This window comes from Amaranthus tricolor, chromosome 8, assembly GCF_026212465.1.
Source record: "Amaranthus tricolor cultivar Red isolate AtriRed21 chromosome 8, ASM2621246v1, whole genome shotgun sequence".
Lineage (NCBI taxonomy): Eukaryota > Viridiplantae > Streptophyta > Magnoliopsida > Caryophyllales > Amaranthaceae > Amaranthus > Amaranthus tricolor.
This window is the reverse complement of record NC_080054.1, coordinates 8545362-8569266: the sequence shown is the minus strand read 5'-3', so window position 1 is coordinate 8569266 and position 23905 is coordinate 8545362. Positions and strand designations below refer to the sequence as shown.

The 23905-nt window shown below is 34.6% G+C and overlaps 3 protein-coding genes and 1 long non-coding RNA gene across 5 annotated transcripts in view; 2 read left to right on the top strand and 2 right to left on the bottom strand.

The window, feature by feature from the left end:
• The window catches only part of LOC130821485 (protein FAR1-RELATED SEQUENCE 3-like), a 14045-nt gene extending 11381 nt beyond the window's left edge, over positions 1-2664 (bottom strand). The window contains exon 1 of the mRNA XM_057687273.1: positions 2565-2664. Within this exon, the coding sequence (XP_057543256.1) occupies positions 2565-2664 (100 nt within the window). The remainder of the gene's footprint in view (positions 1-2564) is intronic.
• A 1363-nt stretch (positions 2665-4027) lies between these two features.
• Positions 4028-5125, bottom strand: LOC130821484 (uncharacterized). The gene is made up of 2 exons (XM_057687272.1): positions 4231-5125; positions 4028-4128 (listed from the first exon to the last, which is right to left on the bottom strand). Exons 1-2 carry the CDS (start codon positions 5123-5125, stop codon positions 4028-4030), a joined length of 996 nt encoding a protein of 331 aa, XP_057543255.1.
• Positions 5126-11737: 6612 nt separating this feature from the next.
• Positions 11738-18082, top strand: LOC130820543 (probable inactive receptor kinase At5g10020). 2 transcript variants are annotated; one of them, XM_057685956.1, is made up of 3 exons: positions 11738-13065; positions 13999-15504; positions 16969-18082. In XM_057685956.1, exons 1-3 carry the CDS (start codon positions 12099-12101, stop codon positions 17544-17546), a joined length of 3051 nt encoding a protein of 1016 aa, XP_057541939.1. In that variant the 5' UTR covers positions 11738-12098; the 3' UTR covers positions 17547-18082. The 2 variants fall into 2 exon arrangements, with proteins under 2 accessions (XP_057541939.1, XP_057541940.1); XM_057685957.1 differs by lacking the exon at positions 16969-18082 and adding an exon at positions 16362-16948 and having other exon boundaries at positions 11745-13065.
• Positions 18083-18948: 866 nt separating this feature from the next.
• Positions 18949-21380, top strand: LOC130820542 (uncharacterized). Its single transcript, XR_009045228.1, has 4 exons — positions 18949-19355; positions 19478-19647; positions 20098-20171; positions 20592-21380. It is a non-coding gene; the product is annotated as an uncharacterized LOC130820542 (long non-coding RNA).
• The last annotated feature ends 2525 nt before the right edge of the window (positions 21381-23905 follow it).

The window sequence follows — 23905 nt, the reverse complement described above, 5'->3', positions numbered from 1 at the left end:
AAAATCGATAGGCGCGCAAGTGGAGGATAAACTCGAGTTTGAGTATTACTCCCTTTTGTTTACATCTCTTTATTGTATTTAAGAGACTTTTAGTTCAGGTTTTAGGTTTGGACTATTTTTAAGATGTAATTTGAACTTTGTACCTAGTTTGATTTGGTTGTAATTTTTCTTTATTTTGGACAGTTAAGACATCCGTTATATTGCTTTGGTTTTGGTTCAAGTATTTTACTTGGACATTAGTTTAATTTAGTTTAATCTTAAAGTAACTTCTTAATTGTGTTGGCAAAAGTAAACTTTCGATTAATTAATACAAAATTCTTATTAATCTTTCCCTTCATAATTCCGGGCAGTTACAGCTACTTGACTCTTGATTTCGTACATATGCCTCGTTTTTCATGTCTAACAATTTCAAAACTATTATAGTTACTAAAACAGTGTTGTGTGGCAAGTTTCATGTCAAAAAAAGTAAACGTTGATCTATTATATTCAAGTTTGTGGCCTAAAAAGCCTTATAAAATGTAATTGGCATGTAATTATACACATATGCCTTTTTATAAAATCTAACTATTTCAAAATTATAGTAGTTACTAATTAGTGTTGTGTCATATTTCGTCTTATAAAAATAAAAATTAACATATTTTATGCAAGTTATTGGCCTAAAAAGCCTTCAAAAGGCTTGTCGACACCTACTTTTGCGCATATGCCTACTTATTCAAGTTTATCTATTTTAAAACTATAATAGTTACGAAATGGTGTTGTATGTCAACTTTCATGTCAAGAAAATGAATATTGACCTATTTTGTGCAAGTTAGTGGCCTAAAAAGTCTTTTAAAAAACTACTTGATTTGTAAATGTACACATATGCCTATATTTTCAAGTCTAACTATTTCAAAACTATAATAATTACTAATTACTGCTATTTACCATGTTTAATGTCAAATAAATCAAGCTTGACCTAGTTTATGCAACTTAGTGGCTTAAACAGCCTTTAACAAGCTATTTGACACTTAGTGTTGTACATATGCCTATTTTTTAAGGTCTAACTATTTTAAAATTATAATAGTAACTAATCAGTGTTATGTGTCTAGTTTCATATCCATCAAATCAAGATGGACCTGGTTTATGCAAGTTAGTGGCTTAAAAACAATTAAAAAGGCTATTTGACTCTTAACGTTGCATATATACCTATTTTTCTGTCTAATTAATAAAATCCACCATAATAGTTATTAATTAGTGTAGTGTGACAAGTTTCATGTCCAAAAAATAAAGATTAGCCTATTTTTAAGCAAACTAGTGGCCTAAAATACCGTTTAAGAATTACTTGGCTTATAAATTTACACACATGTGTATAATCTTAAGTCCAACTGTTTCAAAACTATAATAGTTACTAATTACTGTGAATTCATAGTGGCATAAAAGGATTTTAAAAGCCTACTTTACAGCTAATCTCGCACATAATACCTATTGTTTCAAGTCTAAACTATTAAAGTTACTAAGTAGTGTAGTGTGCCAAATTTCATGTCAAACAAATTAAGATTGTCCTAGTTTATGCAAGTTAGTGGATTAAAAATCATTCAAAAGGCTCTTTGACACTTAACTTCACACATATGCTTATTTTGTCAAGTCTAACTATTTCAAACTTTAATAAGTACTAATTAGTGTTGTGTGTCAAATTCAATGTTAAAAAAAGAAATATTGGCCTATTTTATGTAAGTTGGAGGCTAAAAAGCCTTAAAAGACTACTTGGCACGTAATTTTGCACATATGCCATTTTTTAAGTCTATATATTTCAAAACTATAATGGTTACTAATTAGTGTTGTGTGTCTAGTTTAATGTCAAACAATTTAACATTCACCTAGTTTATGCAAGATAGTGGCAAAAAGGCACTTGACTCTTAGTTTCACATAGATGCCTAATTTTTCAAGTTTAACTATTTAATAACTATAATAGTTACTATTTAGTGTTGTGTGCGACGTTTCAGGTTAAGAAAAGTAAAGATTGACCTATTATATTAAAGTTAGTGAACTTAATAGTCTTTTACAACTATTTGACACGTAATTTTACACATATGCCTTTTTTTTAAAGTCGAACTTTCAAAATTATAATAATTACTAATTAGTGTTGTGTGTCAAGCTTCATCTAAAAAAAAATAGAAATTGACATATTTTATGCAAGTTTTTCAGACACGTATAAAAAATAAAATAAAAATATTATAAGTTTATTAAAACCATATTTGAAAGTCATTTCAACTTCATATTAAAAATAAAATTAAAATAAGTTTATTCAAATTAAATTTAAAAATAAATTTATTTAAACACATAGAATCCAACATTCGTCTCAAATTCCAAGTCTAAACACATAACACCCAAATTCAAAATTTTAAAATTTTCAATACTTGAAAGTTAAAATTTTTGAAATAAAATGTGCTCTTCATTCGCCTTTGATTTTGGAGCCTTTACTAGTTGAATATATTGAACAACCAAGATGTCTAAGAAAGAGTAAAATACCAAGACTCTTATGTCTATTACTCTCTAAGAGTTACACTCATTAAATTAATGGTTGCCCATAGCGCCACCACCCCTTGTCCTCACGCATGCACATCGGCCACCCGAATCAAGAAAATCTCGTTGCTCTCCGGCCACCACAAGCATCTCTCGACTCATCATCACCCACTTGACATTAAAGGGAAGCTAATCATGCCCTCTCTCAATGCTTTTTGTGTGTGTTTGTGTTTGTGTTTGTGTTTTTGAGACAAATTTGCGTGAGTTGTCATTAAGTTTGATTTTTTGTGTTAGTATTTATCATTAATCAATACTTATTCTTAGAATATACTAAATTGGATACTGCTTAGACTATGTTGTCTTATGTGTTAACTATATGTTGTTATTTAATTATTTATTAATTTAAAATTTGTAACCTTTATATTGTTAGTTGTAAGAAATTATTTATTGATGGTGGTAAAAATGTAACCACATATTTACAGGATCATTTAAGAGATATTTGAAAGTCAAAAACTTTGTAAATATGTACCATTAACTTTGGAAAGCAAATGTGTAGCACTCTCTTAATAAATTAGCATTGGTAGTAACTACAAGTTTAGTCAACAACATATAGAAATGAGCAAGGTAGCATGATTGTGAATTCATGAGTAACCTTTTACTATGAGAAGTTTGAAAAATGCTTGTAATTATGTAGAATTCCAATATCTAAATAACTACAACTAGATTGTAAGATTAGATGGAATTCATGTTTTGATTTGTCGCAAGTTGCTCTTTTATAAGAGCATGAACAATGAAGAGGACAAATATATCCTCTTCACAATTCTATCTTTTTTTCTCCATTTGACACATCATTTTCTCTTTCCTCCACATCATTTTTCATTATTTACATCATCTTCCACATTTTATTCCTTTAATTTGTCCAACATCCAAGGGTATATTCTTTCATCCTCTTTTCACTTTCTCTCTCCTACCCACATATACCCCACCACACATTCTTTTTCCTATCCAAATTTAATAATTATAATTTGTGTAATTATTAAATGATAAATATTATTTACTCAATTTTTGTACAATTAATTAATTAGCGGATTATTAGTCTTGCAACCCACAAAAAAATATTCATAATTCATATTTTATAACTTAAAGAAACAAAGTACATACATTAATTAAATGTTCGGAAAACATAGAATTTAAAAAAAATATATTTCTACGTTTTTCTATTCGAAAATTAGTCTGCATAAGAGCTTCCATACTTTTCCCACATATGCTCTACCAAATCACTCTTCAAAGACATATGTATATGTCTATCACGAATGTCTTCTCTTGTAGCTAAGAGTGTCGTAAAATTACGATCATCATATCGTCCGGGTGTGACAGAAAATGTTGTACCACTTAAGCTTGATGATCCTGCTACATTTTCAGGTTGTTCTTGGGCGAATTCTTGTGGATCTTTATAATTAACATAAGTATCGCGCTCTTCTTCCACAATCATATTGTGGATAATGATAGATGTCATCATAATTTACTATAGCATTGGCATACTCCATGCTAAAGCAGGTTTTCGAATTATTGCAATTCGAGCTTGTAGTACACCAAAGGCACGTTCAACATCCTTTCGTGCACTTTCTTGATGTTAAGTGAACAACCTTTGTTTATGGGTTTGGGGAGTGGTTATGGTGTTAATAAAGGTTGCCCATTTTGGATAAATTCCATCTGTGAGATAGTAACCTTTGTTGTAGGTATTTCCATTCATGTCGAACTGGACTTGTGGAGCTCGACCATTGAAAAGGTCGTCAAAAACCGGCAAACGCTGGAGTACATTTATGTCGTTGCAAGATCCTGGTGTTCCAAAAAAAGCATGCCAAATCCATAAATCTCTAGAAGCAACGACTTCTAAGATTACAGTCGCGGTTCTAGATCTTCGTTGATACATCCCTTTCCATTCAGCGGGATAATTTTTCCATTCCCAATGCATGCAATCAATGCTCCCTATTATACCTGGAAATCCTCTATCTTCCCTTTTTCTAAGAAGACGTTGGAGATCTTCAGTATTTTGCTTTCGAAAATATTCTGCCAAAAATTGCGCAATTATACCATCAACAAAGTGTGTAAGACACTCCTTCGACGTTGTAGCACCAAGTTTTAGATACTCATCAATTTGATCAGCTGCACATCCATATGCTAACATCCTTATGGCTACAGTGCATTTCTGTAGAGCAGTAGCGCCTTGCCGCATACATGCATCCGGATTTTGTTGGAAAAAACGATAATGTAAACTGAGGGTATCCACAATGCGAATGAATACATGTTTTCGCATGCAAAACCTACGACGAAATTGACGTTCGTCATATAGTGGTTGGTTACTGAAGTAGTTAGCTATCAAACGGTTGTTTGCTGATTCTCGATCTCTAGAAATATAAGTTCTCTTCTTTCTTGAACATGAACCCTCATTTTCATCTCCTTCGACGGTGGAGTTAACAATGTATCTTACGACATCCTCTACCGGTTGTATTTCACGACTCTCTTTGAAAAAATCCATCAATATATAGTCACAGATTTCATCCTCACTTTGTGATGATATGTAAGATTGTGATGAAGATGATATGTGAATGGAAGTATACATATTTATAGGAGATGTTTCAATGCATAAAACTGATATGAAGTGACAAGTCCCTGTTAAAATACTTTAATATTGATGGGAGATGTTTCAATGCATGAACTGTTATGAAGTGACAAGTCCTGATATGAATGACAAGTCCCCGATGAAATATTTTCATATTGATAGGTGATATTACAATGCATGAACTGATATGAAGTGACAAGTCCTGATATGAATTAACAAGTCTGTGGTGAAATACTTTAATAAAGGGACAATAATATTAAAAGCAGATGTTATTGAAAATATAAAATGACTTACTTTGCAAAGACAAATTACAATGACGTTAATATAACTGAAAAACCACTTTTAACTAAATAAAAACAACAACTAGAAAGATGGGTTTAGCCATCAACATATATAGTAATATTCAAATCATTAACAAAAGATTAAACTTATTATTGAATTCGTCCCTGAGCTTCCGGTATATTTCCGCTTCAAATTCATTAAGGACAGGTTTAGACATCAACATACTTAATATCCTAAACTTTGTCGCCTCCTCCTTTTACTTTTTTCTTTCTTTACCTCGTTCCTTTATCAGGTTTAGCATACATTCCCCTAATTCATTTATCTGGGAAGCACGTTCTTCAAATGATGAATTGAAAGAAACGAGGTCCGTTAATATGATCCCAACGTTGTTGCATGGACTTTGAGGTCCGTTCACGAATTTCCCCAGGATTCTCAGCTCGCACAATCTCATAATGTTTAAAGATTTCCATCTATAAGCCGGCCTTTCTTGTGTTTGTGTTTCGTACTACATCTCCTCCAGCATTGATGTAGCCCGAAACAATTGCATTATCCTCAGCAACGCTCCAAGTTGCCTTTTGTCTGGTTTTCTCTTTAGTTGCGACAAAGAGTTCTCGTGGAACCGCTTCAACATCAACCTCCTTTATATCATCAAGATGTCTTGTTGCCCTTAATTCTGAAGTTGAAGTAACATTGTAAGAACCTTCACCACCCGGTGAATGCTCCATTTGTTGAGTAAAATGTTCGTAAACGGAAATGATGGATTATTTTCAGAAGATTGTTGAAAAGTTGGATTCATTGGTCTAGGTTGAGAACCAAACCATTGTAAAGCAGCTTGAAATTGAGGATTATTGATGATATTTGGATCAAAAGGGGGTGTATTTGAGTTATTTTGAGGGTTTGGGTAGTATGGAAAATTGAAATTTCTTCTACAATTTGAATTATTTGGATCCATAATTAAGGATATGATAATGTAAATGAAATTATCAACAAGAAAATGAGTTTAGATGGGTAGTATAGAAGAGAGGGAAAAGAGGAAAAAATTAAAGTGTGTGAAATATAGACAAATTGAGGTTCATTTTATAGAGAAAAAAAATAGAGCCGTTGGTGAAATTATTTTGAAAATTTTCTTTACCATTTTTTTATGACCGTTTTAAATAATACCGTTATAAAAAAATCAAACTTAAATTCAACTAATCAAATTGTGCCAAGTGTACCAATTCTCTTGACCCAACTACTTTTTTTTTTCTTTTTTTCCTCCTTTTTCTCCCTCCCAACGTAGGAATGCCTTCATTTTTTTTTCCTATTCAATCCTCTTGCATCCATCTACATCCTCTTCATGGAGAGGATCATGACCAATCCTCTTGGCTAGAGGATTGTTGTTTCCTTTACACATCCAAGAGGATAGTTAAGAGGAGGAAAAAGAGTGGTAAGAGGAAGATGAATCCTCTTAGATGTTCTTGGTCTAAAAAGATGCATATACTAGGTTGGAATCTAAGGTTAGCAAAGGTGGAAAAGAAAATTTTAAATTACCCAGTAAAAAAGAGTGGAAAATGACAAGGGACATTTGTGATGAATTGACATTGGTTAGTAAGACCAGTGAAGCTTTCTCTATTAAAATGTATCCTACAACCAATTTCTTTACTTTAAAAAACTTTGCGAAATAAGGTTCAACTTTAGAAGATGGTTGTGTTGAGGAAATACACTAATTGAGTCCATGGCTAAAGCAATGATTTAAAGTTGGATAAAGTGTCAATACTAATGAATTCTTTACTTGATCCACTAAAAATAAAACCTAAGCAATGATTTAAAGTTGGAAAAAGTGTCAATACTGATGAATTCTTTACTTGATCCATTAAAAATAAAATCTATCTATTTTTTTTAATAAACCAACATATTAGATATATTTGCTTAAAATAAATTCTCCTATTGTTTAGAACCATCTTTAAAGCTTCTTTGTGACAAGCAAATTAGAGATAAACAATAGTCGAATTTGTTTTTATCAATTATACCGAATAAGTAGATTTATTTAAAAATAATCAATAGTTGAGTTTATTTTTAGCTGATCGAGCATATGTTGATTTATTTTTGACAACGTACCCTTTAAAGTTTGACAAGTATTGGAACGTGGTTAATGGCATGTTGTATGTGACTATAATTTTGGATCCAGGCAGAGAACTTTAATGTGTCTTTTTATTTTGATCTTCTTTATAAAGAGATTGCTAAGTTTGAATGTGAAAAAGTTGGAAGTATTTTAAAGGATTTGATTACTAAATATGAAACTATGCATAATGAAATTTAAAAGATTATTTCATTTAATTGTAATTGTAGGACAATTTTTTCTTTTTAAGTTGAATCTGAAAGACATATTTTCTTTGTTAAGTTGTATTTGAAAGACTACTTTAATGATTATATTATACTTTTAAATCAATAGTATAATATCATTAAGAATAAAACATGATAATAATTCGAACTCTCTCGGCGGTTCTAGATTCCGAGTCAGAGCAAAATTGGAATATGTAATATCCTACTTCAAGTTGAGGTGAATTGAAAATAATAATCTAAATTTTAATCGAAGTGAAGTCAAAAGGTAAATAATTTGAAAATTTGAAAAAAATAAGGTTATTTAACAACTTAATTCCCAAAATAAGCTTCGGGAAAACTTATTTCCCAAAATAAGCTTCTGTACATCCAAGCCTAGCCTCGGGTAAAATCACTGTTACTAACAGCGAAAGAGGGAAAAAAATAAAATAAAATAAAAGGCCAAAGTCGCTGTTAGTAACAGCGACTTAAGGAGTTGACTAGTCAACTCCTTAAGTCGTTGTTACTAACAGCGACTTTGGGGTTTTTAATTTTTTTTTATGAACTAAAGTAGCCGTTGTTAATTAGAAAAATAGCCGTTAGGAACTTGAAAATAGCCGTTGTAATGATGCTCTATGTTAGTTTTACTCTCAATTTATAAATGTTAATACTTTTTTTGAAAGTTCACTTACGTTACTATATTATATGTACAAATGTTCAATATATACAAACAGTATTCTAATGCTCCTATGATTTGCCTGCATCGTAAGGACACTAGGGTCGAGAGGGCCTGGAGCTGCTGGATCCATCTCTGCTGCAATTTAACAATAAGTAAGCGTTAATTAAGAAGTACTCAAATTGTTTATTGTTTACCTTGACGTGCAAGTTCTAGTGTTGTGACCGTCACTACCACACCGTCGACAAGCGTTGCGTCTCCGTGATCCTTCGTCCATTTCGTTCGTGATCCTCCTGGACTTAGGTCTTCCTAATCCACGAATGTGATCTGGATCGTGTAGCACCTCAACACCGGTGTATTGAGGCCATGACCTCTTATCAATTAACGGCAAGAATATGCATTCATATGTGTTAACATAGCGCTGGGTCGTGTAGCAGGAGTCCACAAAACGCTCGTAGGAAAAGTGTCGTTTAATACAAACGGCAAGAACATGAGAACAAGGTAAGTGATATATGGAGGGTTTGTTACAAGTGCATTTCATCTCTCTTATATCCACACTTTGTATTTTACCACCCTTGGTGGATCCTCTATTACCACGTCCAGTCTTAACTTGGAAAAGGCCTCGTCTGTAGTCAAATGCGACGATCTCATGGTAGTTTGCCTTCTCGGTGTTACGGGTTATAATCCTAGTGGCGTGTGAAGTATATTTATTTCCCCCAATTAGCCACGCATTCGCATTCTCGCGTCTTCTAACAAAGTAATCATTAACACGATAGAAGGTGAACTCCATAAGAGTGGTTATAGGCAAGAAACGCACACCCTTCATCACGTTATTGAATACTTCAGCCAAGTTGGTATTAGTAACACCATACCTATACCCTCCATCGTGACATATTGACCATTTAGACATTTCACCAACTTGATCAATCCAAAAAAGTGCTTCCCGATTAGCAACACCAATGGCCTTCAATCCCTCGACGACCTTATGTGGTTGTCTTTGCTCTACAGTCCTTCCATACATCTTCTTCAACTTTACATTACCCATATGGCGGTTGAAGTTACTTAACAAATGTCGCAAGCAAAACCTATGATGGGCGTTCGGAGGTTGCCATTCTGGCTCCTCCATGGTTGCTAGAATGCCCGCATGTCTATCGGAAATAACGCATAACCCTGGACTATGCATCACATACTTACGAACACAGGCCATAAACCAAGACCACGTGGCTATGCATTCTTTTTCGACCAAGGCAAAGGCAAGCGGGAAGATTCCCTTGTTCCCATCTTGGGCAATGGCAGTTAACAACGTATGGCGATACTTACCATACAAATGTGTTCCGTCAATGGCAATAACGGGTTTGCAATACTTGAATCTCTCAATACTAGGTTGGAAAGCCCAAAACACGCGTTGGAAAGTTCTAATACTAGGACGGACATAGACACCGACATCATTATCTTCCTTAAAGAACCACTCAACTACGGTCCCGGGGTTTGAAATTTGCAGTGCCTTCAAGAAGCGTGGAAGAAGAGGATAAGAATCTTCCCATGTACCATAGATGGACAGAAGGGCTTGCTGTTTAGCACACCATGCCCGCTTATAGGTCACTTCGACACCGAATTGGTCTTTCACCATTTGACGCACAACAGAGACCTTAATTGATAGATCTTGAGCAACACAATTTCTAATAAGATTGTTAATCACGGAAGATGTCAAATGAATGTGCCCAGCTGACACGTTTTTAGTACTTAATATACAACCCCCATGCTTCCCTTTATACGTAATAATCTCCCATGATGGTGAATAGGAGCTCTTCCTAGCCCTAAGCCACCAACCACACCCTTTCTTACACTTCAAGACTACCACGATTTGATTTGAAGTCTCGGTTCGGTACTCAACGTTCCTACGAATATGATACAATCTAACAGCGTCCAACAACACATCCTTGTTATCAAACATCATACCCTTTTGAAACTCTACCTCGTCGGTGTAGGTTGTATCACAATCCCAAGACCTCCAATAGTTGTCCTCAATGTGTTCATCTAGAGGGGGAACCAATGCATAGGGTGTAGGGGCAACGATTGTTTCCTAAGATCATGTCATTAGCTAGAGCCTGCTCGTCAACACCCACATCGTCCTCAGAAGGAGCTTCAACGAATTCATTACTCTTACTATTAACATCATCCCAAGGCTCATTTGTTTCTTCTAAGTTAAAAGTATCATCATTTGATACTTGAAATTGAAGTTGATTGGGTTCATTAAAAGGACATGAGGAAGATGGCATAAAGGAATTTTGGGTTTCTTGGGTAGGGAAGGGCGTATGAGAAGGAGCAGAAGAAGTTATATTCATGAATGCATTTGTCTCCACAACATTGATACCTTCATTCCCTAGGGGCACCTCTTCTACATATAACTCTGAAGAAGGACTAGGGGTAGACCTTGAATACTCCCACATTGCATCTATAGCCTCCTCATCCTCAACCGGAAAAGCTAACAACTCTCCACTCAGATTGTACTTAAAACTTATATTAACAGTACTTCTTGTAGTGTCAATGCCAATCTTAGAGCATATAAAATGTTTAAATTCATTCAAATCCATGTATGAGTTGCATGCAAACAGTTTACGTCTTCCCCCAACATACTTAACATTGTTACTAGTTGATCGAATTGAACCATTCCAAAAGCATACAACAGTCACACGAAATGAATCCATTTCTACAACAATACATACAAAATCAACATCACCATACATGACATACATTTTAAAATCAAGACCAAATAAAAAAAATTAAATAAAAAACATACCTCAATAAGCTGTAGATGAACAAGAATTAGTAAATTGGAAGTTTAAAAACCTACATTCACGTTAAAGTTCATTAAAATCAAGTAAACCCTAATTTTTCGAATATGGAAAAAACACAAAAAATTAGTACCTTACGTCAATGTAGGAAGATGAAATAACTAATTACTGGTACAAACTTGAAATTTGATGAGTTTAGTTGAAGGATTGAAGTTGATTTTAATGGTGCAAGGAGAAAGAGAGCTCGTAAGTGTCGAAATGGCAAAGAGAAGGCGTGAACTGAAATGAGGAAGAAGCAAGCTGGAAAAATAAAAAGGCCAAAGTCGTTGTTAGTAACAGCGACTTTGGTTTTTTATTATTTTTGTCTCTCTTTCGCTGTTAGTAACAGCGATTTTACCTGAGGCTAGACTTAAATGTACGAAAGCTTATTTTAGGAAATAATTTTTCCTGAATCTTATTTTTGAAATTAAATTGTTGAATAACCTTATTTTTTTTAAATTTTCAAATAATTTAAGTTAAATCCGAACCATTATATCCGAAATGAGGCAAAAACACCCGAATGGCCGATACCTTGACCCTTGACATCACAAGAAATTTAGCACATTCAACGGCACCACTTCACCTGCGTTGTTTATAGAGAGAGAAAATCTGAACTTGGAAGTCGTCTTTACAGAGTGTAGCTACCTCACTCCAACCAATTCTCACTCTTTTCTCACTTCACTACCATTACATTCTGCCATTTTTAATACCTTCATTCATTATTCCTCCATTTTCATTCTCTTCCCTCTGAACCCAATTTTCCCCTGAAATACCCTTTTTAATTCTATCCATTAATGATTTTAACATCTCTCCAATTATGCCTTCCCCCTAAATCTAGTATTTTTCTTTCCTAGGGTTTGTTTCTTCATCTTAATCTTCAAACATGTTTTCTAATTGTGATAGTAGTAGTAGTAGTAGTATCATCACTTTCTCGCTTCTGTTTTTGCTATTTTATACTCCAATTTTCGTATGCTGCAATTCTGATGAAGTTCGTGCTCTTCTTGAATTCAAAAAGGGGATTCAAAGTGACCCTCTCAAAAAAATCACCACAACTTGGAATTCAACTGCTGTTTCAACTGCTGCAGATCTCGATTCTTGTCCAACATCCTTTCATGGCGTCATTTGCGATGATTCTTATAATTCCGTCGTCTCCATTGTTCTTGATAACCTAAATCTAGCCGGTGAGTTAAAGTTTAGTACTTTAATTGGGCTCAAAATGCTTCAAAATCTAAGTCTTCAAGGGAATAATTTTACTGGTCGTTTAGTTCCTCAATTAGGTTCAATGAGCAATTTACAATACTTAGATCTGTCGGGTAATAGTTTTATTGGTCGGATCCCTGACCGAATTCACGATCTATGGAACTTGCAGTACTTGAATTTGTCTCATAATCAGTTTTCTGGGGGTTATCCGGCCGGAATTCGGAACCTTCAACAACTTAGGGTTTTTGATATGCATTCTAATCAACTATGGGGTGATGTTGGGCTTTTCTTCTCTGAGCTTAGAAATGTGGAGTTTGTTGATTTGAGTATGAACAAATTCTCTGGTCAACTTCCGGTTGATTCTTCCCTTGTTTCAAGTATGGGGAATACGATTCGGCATTTGAACTTAAGTAGAAATTTGCTGGGTGGAAAGTTCTTGTCAAATAATACATTGGCATTGTTTCAGAGTTTAGTGGTTTTGGATTTAGGCGATAATATGATTGGGGGAGAGCTTCCTTCGTTTGCTTCCCTCTTTAATTTGAGGGTTTTGCGTCTACGAAATAATCAGTTGTATGGAGAAGTGCCGGTAGAGCTGTTAACTACTTCCATCCATTTGATCGAATTGGATCTTAGTGGAAATGGGTTTTCTGGTAAGTCCTGTATTCTCGCGTTCAATTGCTTTCCTTTGAATTTCCATCATGATAATGCAAGTTGTAAATGATTTTTGCGATTTAGTGTTTATTGTTGAATGTAGAATTTTTTTTTTCCTGTGAGTTTTATGTTTGTTTTTTGGGTTGCTATGGAACTTGGAACTTTTAGAATTGAAACCTATTGCAGATTCTGAACCTCTATTGGTTTTACTATCGAAATAAGTTAATGTGTAGATGCTTTTTTATTTTCAAAGAAGAGCATCCTTGAATTTTAATTTTCATCTTGGTTGCCAAGATCCACAATGAATGTTGTTTCTGAATTGTGTTGTCAAGGGTGGTAGTGAAGGTTGAACTTAGTTTGCCAAGTAGATTATTTACAAGATTAAGAAGGGACAAAAATGAAGCCATTCCCCACATCTTTTGTTTTCATGGTTCTTTTGGTATTGGCATTGAGATTTTGGAGTCACTTTCCTTGCATGTTTAGCCTAAACTAAACTACCTCTATTTTTTTCAGTTGCTAGCTTTCTGATTTTGGCAAAAGTTAATAAATGTACTCTAAATGGGTGTTTGGCAAGGGGAATTGATACTAGAGGGGGGGATTGAGACTCGAAAGGAATAAAACATAAAGATAGGTGATGCTATTGCTTGTTTTGCATCAAATATAAGGTAAAAGATAAAGAAATTTGGTATGGTTTTTCAGAATCATGCTTTAAGTTTTTGTCCACATTTTCTTTTATGCTGTAGTTACAGTAATGCGTTTGCTTAGTCTACCTTCAATAACATGAGTGCCTTTGCTGTCAATGCTTTGTTTCTGAATTTTGTGTTTCATTTGTCCCTGAGATATAAAAGTGTGGTTCTCAAAGAAGTTTATGCTCCCTGCATTCATCCCGTGCAAATGGGTTTGTTTGAAATACTGATTTTATCTGCATATAGGCTTTGTACGTGGTATCAATTCTACAACCTTGGAGCTACTGGATTTGAGTTCAAACAGGTTGACAGGTAGCTTTCCAGAGTTCAGTTCTCAATCAGGTTTGACTTCCTTGAGAATCAGTAACAATTCTTTGGAAGGTAGGTTGCCCTCTGAATGGCGTCAGTTCTCAAGATTGTCCAAGGTTGACCTCAGCATTAACAAATTCTCTGGGCCAATTCCACCTGCTTTATTTTCCTTGAACTTGATTGACCTAAATCTTTCTAGAAATCATTTCAATGAAGCAATTCCTTTCCCTGAGTCTATGGTTGGTGAACTTTTGGCTGAACCGGTTTTTGCACCTTTGGAATCCTTGGATCTTTCTGAAAATGCATTGGAAGGAGATCTCTCCACAGATGTTGGCTTCCTGGGTAGGTTAAAATCTTTGAATCTTGCGAAAAATAGACTATCTGGACGTATACCAAGTTCGCTGGTCCGAATTGATGGTTTGGAGTCTCTTGATTTGTCAAACAATAAATTTGAGGGTCACTTGCCTGGTCAACTTCCGACAAGTTTGAAGGCATTGAATGTAACCTATAATAGTCTGTCTGGTACTGTCCCTGAAAATTTGAGAAGATTTCCCCCTACTTCTTTTTATCCAGGAAATGAGAAGTTAGTTATCCCGGTTGAAGGATCACCAAATGATGCTTCAAGTTCTATATCTGATGGAGCTGGGCATCATCGTTCAAAGTCTAGCATCAGGGTTGCCTTTATTCTTGCTTCAGTTGGGGCAGCTTTGATGATTGGATTTGTCGCACTAGCTTATTATCGTGCTCAGTTTCATGGTAGTAGTAGTAACAAATTCAATGGTTCTACTGCTGGAAGAGACGTTAAATTGGGGAGATTTGGTCGACCTTCTCTTTTCAAATCTCATGCGCGCTCTGAGCCTTCAGAAACATCATTGAGTTTTTCTAATACTCATTTACTTACTTCAAATATAAGCTCATTGTCAGGGCAGGCTGACCATGTGCCAGATATTTCCGAGCATGCATCTGTTGTAGCAGCATCTAGTATCAATCTCCCCGACAAATCTGTAGTAACATCAGCAAGAAAGTCCCCCCCTGGGTCACCATTGTCATGTTCCCCCCGATTCATTGAGACATCTGAACAACCCATAACATTGGATGTTTATTCACCTGATCGGTTTGCTGGAGAGCTATATTTCCTTGATGCATCTCTTGCATTCACAGCTGAGCAGTTATCTCGAGCCCCTGCTGAAGTTCTTGGTCGAAGCAGTCATGGTACGCTGTACAAGGCTACACTCAGTAGTGGACAAACGTTAACTGTGAAGTGGCTGAGGGTAGGATTGGTAAAAAGTAAGAAAGAATTTGCGAAAGAACTCAAAAAGATTGGTTTGCTGAGGCATCCTAATATGGTGTCATTGCGAGCTTATTATTGGGGACCCAGAGAACAGGAAAGGCTTATTTTATCAGACTATATTGACGGGGATAGTCTGTCTCTCCACCTATATGGTAAGGAAGTTACAGCTTATTTAGATGTGTTTAATTTATGGTTTTCCTGATCACAAGCAAGAAAAGAAAACATTGCATTAGTTGGGTACAAAATAGTCCTTTGCCCACAAATTCTTGTGAGAGATGGTCTCATTGAAAGATCATCTCTGATTGGGTCGGCCCATAAAGAAAAATGTAGAGTAAAAATAGGCAATAAGCTTTAATGGGTTGGGCCTGACAAACGTCACTCAAAAAGATGGTCTCTCAGGAGACTCGCTGTCCTTTGCTTGGGTTTCAAAATGAAAGTTCAAGGTTGTATTCTTAATTGAGTCTTGCTATGATGTCTTTAACATGATTTTCCACCTTTTTTCTTTTTTATAAGTATAATTAGCTACCAAATAAAAAAGAAATAAATAAATTAAATAAATACCCTAACCCTAATTCCATCACCTCTTCCCTGCTACAGCTTCCCTCACCTCCAAAATTTATCCCCTCCCTGAATTTCATGATGGCTTGAGGACACGCACGACATGAATCCAAAGAACATGACCACACGACACACACTTGTAGAAATGGACCCATTGGCTGTGCTTGGGCCATGTCTAGGTGGCCTTTTTGATTTTCAACATAGGCACAACGCATGGCATGACTTTTGGCATGAACTTGGCGTATGTGTCGGCACGTACAAGCACGACATTAATTACCAATTATTATATTTAACATACTAGAGATAAAAGCCGATATAATTTTGTTAAAATTTGAAATTAACCTCATTACTCTACATTTATGCTAAGATAGCTTTCACAAATAATTGTAGAAGATATAAGAGACGTCATGAAATGACCTTTTCGGGTTGTGGGATTTTGCCTTGTTTGTAGGCTTACCTATCAAATCTTTTCCTATGGCACGACCATGGGATGGAGTCAAGTGGGTGTGATTGGGGAGGCTCCACACAAAGCATGTCACTGCATGCATGACCCAGTGCCATCACTGCCTGAAATTAGCTTACCCCTCGAAAACAGCCCGTCTTCACTCAATTATTGAAAAGCTGCTCCTTGTTCCTGTAAAACACCACTCATCCCCAAAACAACAAAATCTAGTTCTTTGATTGCTGGTGGGTTGGGGTCTTGTTTGAGTGTGAAAGGTCCTTTTCAGGAATGGAGAGCTGTTGTTGGACAAGGATGGTGGACTTAAGGTATTTGTTTTTATATATTGAATCTATAACTTCGAATGATTTTTGATTAGATTTGTTGATAAATATACATAAAGTAGATTTCTAATTGGTAGAACTTTTCAAACTTTTGGTTTTCATTAATTAAAAAATAGTAGTATACTACCAAATGGAATTTAACCTTTCATTTGCTCTTCAAGGTTTAAAATTCTTTGTTTTTTCCCCATATCTGCATTTGCTCGCTAAGTTTAAAACTTCTTTTTTCTTGGTCCATATCTTCTTCAACCTTAACTTCATTTGTACTATGCGCGCAGAATCCACACCCCGAAGATATTCTCTCTTGTCATTTAGCCAGAGGCTGAGAGTTGCTGTTGACGTAGCCCGCAGTCTGGTCTTTCTTCACGATAGAGGCATGTCTCATGGAAACCTAAAGCCAACAAACATTCTTCTAGAAGGGCCCAACTTCAGTGCTCGGGTCACGGATTATGGTTTGCACCGCTTAATGTTGCCTGGTGGAATTGCTGAGCAGATCTTGAATCTTGGTGCACTGGGTTACTGTGCTCCTGAACTTGCTAATGCTTCCAAGCCTGTGCCCTCATTTAAAGCCGATGTTTATGCGTTTGGAGTAATTCTTATGGAAATTATGACAAGAAGAAGTGCTGGTGACATCATATCAGGTCAATCTGGGGAAGTCGACCTGACGGATTGGGTTAGGCTGTGCGATCAAGAAGGGAGACGCATGGACTGTATAGATAGAGATATTGCAGGTGGGGAAGAACCCTCCAAAGCAATGCATGACGTACTTGGTATTTCCCTTAGGTGTATTCTTCCTGTAAATGACCGGCCTAACATTCGACAAGTCTATGAAGATCTCTGTTCAGTATCCGTCTGAAGATCTCCTTGTACATTAGTCTCTTACCACAGACTTCTTTTTCAGTATTCTCCCCCCTTGCCCCTGTTCACCTGTTGGTTGTCTTTCTCACTTCTGTATTTGGTCTGGGAAGGGCTTGATTCATCTTATTCTTTTTTTCCCCCAAAATTTTCCCTGTAAAGTTACTTTGCTCCATTGTTTGATTGACACATTTTTGAGTTTGATTGATGATGATGCTGATTCATCTTATTGTTTGATTCATCCACTTATGCACGTCTAGAATTTTCCCACAAAAGAAATAGGTGCGATTAGTCTTACACTATGTTGTTGGGATAAAACATAATAGAAAAGGGAGGGAATACTTATTTATTAAAGTCGGAAAGAAAATCATTTCATTTTTTTTTGAAAGATTTGATTTTTAATAACAGTTGGTTTTCTGAGAGACAATCTCTTTGAGAGATGTATTTCAGGTTCAACCCATTAAATCTTAATATTCACTTATGTATTCTTAATATTTACGTACAATATACTTAATGTCCACCGAAAAAGTACTTAAAATGTCTACTTACAATTTCTTAATGCATACCGAGAAACTTAGCCTACTAACCTACTTATCATATCCTTAATGCCTACTTACAACATCTTTTAATGCCTACTTACAATATATTTAATGTCCACCGAGTAAGTACTTAATTATTTATAATATTCTAAATGCCTTTATACAAAAATATTGATGCCTATCGAAAACTTACTCTATATTTTCCTTTTTCGGCCAACTTAATTAGAAACGGTCTATCAAGAAGACCTTTCACAAGAATATGTGTTTTCACAAAATTAAAAGAACAAACCATTATCTTCCAAATCTCCCACTTTAATTTTATTACCATCAGTATTTTTGTAACATTTGAGAAATAATATACTCCATCCGAACCAATTTAGTTGTCTCATTTCCTTATTTTGCAAAGTCTTTTTAGTTGTCCTATTTCTATTTTTATCAATATTTTTTTACCTAAATATCCTTAGTTCACACAAGTAATTACGAATAAACCCCCATGTATCTTACTTACCCAACTACCCTTCATTACTTACCCTTTCTACTTACCCTTTCTACTTACCCTTTACTACTTACCCTTTTTAATGGACCCCACACAATCCTTAATAACTGTGCCCAAGCAAATGGGACATCTAAATTGGTTTGGAGAGAGTATTTTTTTTAGAATTGAGGAATTTAAAATGAATATTTGAATTAAAATTATTTAGGTTCGAAAAATAATTGAGTGAAACAAATAATAATTTGTAGGCTAAAGTTGGCAAACAAACAATGAGACCTAAGTATGTGGCTAAAACTTTTAGAATATCTCATTTTTGATTTGGTTAGTTCCTTCTTTCTTTTTCTCACATTTGTTTTCTTTTTATCATTTTTTATTTTCATTACTCCTAATCCTTAAGCCCAAGTTTTATTTCATCTTAAATCAAAAACAGTAATACACCTTCTACTCTCAAACCCTTCTTCTTCCTTCTCCTTCTCTTTCTTTAATTTTCACAAGTAGTTGCAGCAATCATCTTTATCTCATTCTTGATTTTGATTCAATACAGCAAGCGAAATTACCATCTCATTCTCTCCTTGTTACGAATTGCAGTTAACACTATTTTCTCGTCTTTTCTGAAATTTCGTAGCTAATACAGCAAATCCAATATGAGCAGGTTGTTCTTCTTCATTTCATCCATTTCGGTCAAATACAGTAAATCCTCCTCCTTGGTTTTGATTTTCGAAGAACAGGATCCCTTATTTTGCATCTGATTATAGAATTAGGGATAAAGCAACAGCAGGTATATTCATCTTTCCTTCTTTCTCTAATTTTTGAATTGAACAGCTTACCCATATATTTTTCTTCCTTTCTTCATCCGTGGTTCAAGATAACGACAATGGCATTTTTGTTTGTCTCTAATAGTTGATTCTTGTAAACACAACAACAAGCAACATCTGTTCATCGGTGACCAGCCTTGATTCTTCCTTGTTCTTGTGAGTTTCGAAAGAAGCAAACCACGGAACCTTCTTCCCAAATCTGATTTCTGAGCGACATTACCTTCTTTGGGTTTCAATTGCTGCCATTTTATTGAGGTAGTAAATAAATTCATGTTCTCTGCCCTTTTGATGATTGTTTTTACATATCTTATTATCAATTTGCAAGCATCTTTGCATCTTTTCTTCTTGGATTATTTTATTCTTTTTTTCCTATTGTTATCTTTAAGAACCATTACCACAATGATTGAGAATAATAAAAGAGATGGACTTGTGTTGATGATATTAATTCTATGGATATCAAAATTATGAGTTGTGCCGAGAAATATTGGTTATTGATAAAATATTGGATTAGTTGATATTCTTGAAGAGATTATTATATTCTTTAGATGATTATTGATTTTGTTTTAAATGTAGAAATTTGTGTTTAATTAGACATGCTAAAACAAAAGACTTAGTTAAGCTTTAGTCTTAGGAAGAGATGTAATAAGTCATATGTTTGTATAGTTGTTTCATATGCACCCTGGTGACGTTATTGTCATGCTTCAGGATATGACTATGTCGAGGAGCCCTTCTAATTGATTTCGATGAACCGGTTTTGACTCTTTGAAGCATTATTGTTGGTGAGTAGTAACAGTCCCTAAAAGGGTCCGGCTAGACTATATTCTTGAAAATAAACTTTTATTAAAGCTCTTTTGAAATTGAAAATTATTGAGACAAATGTTGTTGTGACTGCTGATGTTGATATTATGATATGGTCAATGGATCGGGCTTTCGAGCTGGTCATTGACGGAGTTAAGGACCATTGTTCCCTACTCCCTGTTTTTGAGGCGAGTTGTCATTCAGATATTGACTAGCTTCACCCGAGAACGACATAGCCTTAGAGCTATGGGGCACCTCTCAAACTAGACTCCCTGTGCGCACATAGATCTAGGAAATTGATGTTGCTTTTAAACCTATGAGTCGAATTATAGTGTTTATTTGTTTTGGATTGTTACTTCTCATTTAGTTGAACCTGACCCCCTGTTGTTTCTATCTTTTAGTTTGTTTGCAGAACGGAATCGGTCGGAATGATGGGTTAGCGGTGATGAATAAAGTTACAAAGATGTTATATTGAGCTGAGTACGTGAGAAGTGTAGTATTGTATTAGGTTTTTGATAAATGTATATTAGACTTGGTTGTGTTGGTTATATCAACTTATAGAGTGACTTTGATGATTACTTTGTATTTTAGTTAGATGATTGGATTCAGAAGTAGCTGATACAACTATGTCTTAGAACTGGTGGCCCTTTTTCACAAGTTTTGGAATTAAGATTTAAGTTTCTTGGGAAATAAACTCTGTGATGACCCTGTTTCCTCAGTCAACAATAAGTCGGGTTGTTACAATTTTTTCAAAAAACATCACTAAACGTGATATAACTTTAATATTAACATGCAAAGCTTAGATAAGTCAAATAAACATATTCTTATGCTTTTCATATCATCAAGTAAACGCAAAATAAATACTACATAATAAAAGAGTTAAGAAAATATGTACTATAAGCCACCAAGGATGCAAGAGAAATAATAGGAAATAAGAACTCCAAAACAAGAGAAGATAAGCTCAAAGAATAATATTCAAGGTTTTAAGTATAATAATCCAAACTCTCAAAAATAATACTTGAAACCTTACACAAGTTGATGATTTTGGCTTAGAAAATGATAAGATTAATTTCTATCTTCTTGCCTAACTCCAATTCTTAATTCCAAATTCAACTTAAAGTACAATCTCTCACAATCACAAGTACCTTTTCGGGCATGTCTTACTAAAATGCTTATAACTTCTAACTCCAAACTCCAAACTCCAAATCCAACGATTCAAGTGTCTAATTTTTCACAACTCCAAGATCCATATTTCATAAGAACAAACCGTAGTGTGAAATGAGTAGACGGTGGTCGAAAATACAAAAAACAAAATGTGTGTTGAAAAATGACTTACTCTTAGTTGTCCAAACTGTTTTAGGGGAAAACATCCATTTCCATGCTCCACTTAATGCAAATCTTGGGTCTAAATGTGAGGATTTTTGTTTACAAAACCACCATAAGGTACATTTATATATGCATGAAGTTGAAGATGGATAAAACGCTTTTGATAGAGTTTATGTATATAGTTGGCCAAAATATAGGATAACAAGTTGTGGATGTTTACTTAACTATGAAGGGTTCATGGAGCTTGTTAGAAGGCTTAGGATGTATACATTATTATAGTCTAAAAATATGAAGCACTTATTTATAGAATATGGGAGAAAAAGGATGATTTGTTGACGATGTGTAAACTGCCAAAACGTGTTGAGATGAAGGTGATGTAAAATCAGTCTAAGAACATTTTAAAGATATGATCCTAGCTAAGTCTTTCGAAGAGTCATCATTTGATTCTTACATGTTACATGGTCCTTTCATTACAAGTCTTGATTTGACTTGTATATCAAGGTTTTGGTAGGGATTTCAAGTGCAGCAGAATTCGTCCTTAAGGGTACAAGAGAGCTATGGTTTCTATGCAATAAAAGGGAATGCTTATTTGAATTCTTTCCTAAAATAAACAAGTCAAATCAGCCTTCAAATCTGTTTCAATTGGGATTATTAATGAGGGTGTTATTCCCTCATTTATTCGATGGTTAAATATGGTAAGTAATTCATTCCATTCATTACATTGGAAAGGAACATTTTGATAAATTTTTCCTTCATTGAAGTTGAATTTATTCGACTTTTCATTCCCCTTCAATATTGCTGATTTATTTTCATCTTTAATGGTGGAATTGAAAAAGACTTTCCAAGGGTTATAAGCATTCTATGAACAATCAAGAGTTTCGGATCTCAAGCATCAAAAGGGATGCATTATTATCTTTCAACGGTTGGAATTTGAGGAGTTTAGTTTATGTTTTATTTAGTATGGTTGTTTAGTTTTCTTTCAATAAAGAAGGTTGTAATTTAGTATATTAGAATTCTAAAGGGTTTTATAGAATTCTAAATATGTTCTAATGTAATCACTTGATTGCTTGTGATCAAGTGAGGGGTTTTTCTAGAAGTTTCTTATGCTTTGTTAGCCTATACAAAGACCTTATTTTCGTTAAGAAAATCATAAAAATTCTAAACTCCAATCAAAAGCTTTTTCTTATACATTTGTTCATATACTTGTGATTAAGTATTTTGAATGATTTTCTAATACTGAGGTTTATTTCTCAACGTTGAAGAAATCAATGAGTTTGTTGAGAGTGCCAAACATACTAATTTGGATGACTAATTCGACTGAGTGTTCCTCAAATTAAGAGTACACCCTAGTAGGATTAACTGATATCTTCAGTCTTAACAATCTAGTAAGTGTTCCGAATTTTTTTATTTATTTTCTAAAATATAAAACTAGAAAAAGAGTCCTTGAAATGTGTCTCAACATGTTGAAAAACCTATTCTAGAACATCCTGTGAATTTTGTCGAAAAACCTTGAAATCCTTGTCAAACCCAAAAAAGTCTTTTCCATTCGACATTATACCCATATAAATCCCTTAAAATCATTTCCTTTTTATACCTAGACCTTCTAAGCCAAACACATTCCTTTTCTTAAGCTTGTTACATTTGGAAAGCCCTTTTTGTTAATCTAATCCATTTAGATTATACATTATTTGGCGCGTCAGGTAGGGGGCGCAATTGTTCTTTTCCAAATGGAGAACTAATAACTCAATGAAACTCTTGATCAAATAAGAAATGAGAAACATAGAAGAACATCAAAATCGGCTCATGCAAGGCCAAGAACGTACTAAGTAAAATGGAAATGATGGCTCGTATGATGAACCATGAGAATAGAGAAAACAATGCTCCTAGAAAGGAAGATTCCTTACATGGGCTAGTGAAGAAGCAGGCTGCATCTCTACATAAGCCAATAAATATGGTTGGGAAATTTTTTAGAGGAAGTCTAATTCTCAATTTTGTTGTGCATATCCCAACAGCTGACTTGATTTTTATACTTGTAATTGCTAATTATGATAAAAACACTGTCAAAGGAAATCAAACTTGTAAGAATCTGGGAAGATTTCGTGTTAATAAGTAGTTATCTGGGAATAATTATCTAGCAGGGTTATTGAAGGATTCTACATACAGGTTTAGAAGGTTAGTGCATGAGGAGCTCACCTGCATGAGAGGACACATGTCCTTCATTAAAGCATCACATTTATGAAGTAGGACACGTGTTGAAAGGAGAAATTAGAAACGCCACAAAGGACAAATAAAGTATTCGATTGTGATTAAGGGATTGACACGTCTAAAAAGGAGAGTGGCGCATGCAGAGAATGTCTTTAGGGGTCGGAGAAGGAATGTTTGTTCCACA

Coding starts and splice junctions, on each gene's coding strand:
- LOC130821484 (XM_057687272.1), bottom strand. CDS start 5,125: ATGTATACTTCCATTCACATATCATCTTCATCACAATCTTACATATCA. Junction 4,129..4,230: donor TGGAAATACCTACAACAAAG/GTTACTATCTCA, acceptor CTTAACATCAAG/AAAGTGCACGAAAGGATGTT.
- LOC130820543 (XM_057685956.1), top strand. CDS start 12,099: ATGTTTTCTAATTGTGATAGTAGTAGTAGTAGTAGTATCATCACTTTC. Junction 13,066..13,998: donor TAGTGGAAATGGGTTTTCTG/GTAAGTCCTGTA, acceptor ATCTGCATATAG/GCTTTGTACGTGGTATCAAT. Junction 15,505..16,968: donor TCTGTCTCTCCACCTATATG/GTAAGGAAGTTA, acceptor CTATGCGCGCAG/AATCCACACCCCGAAGATAT.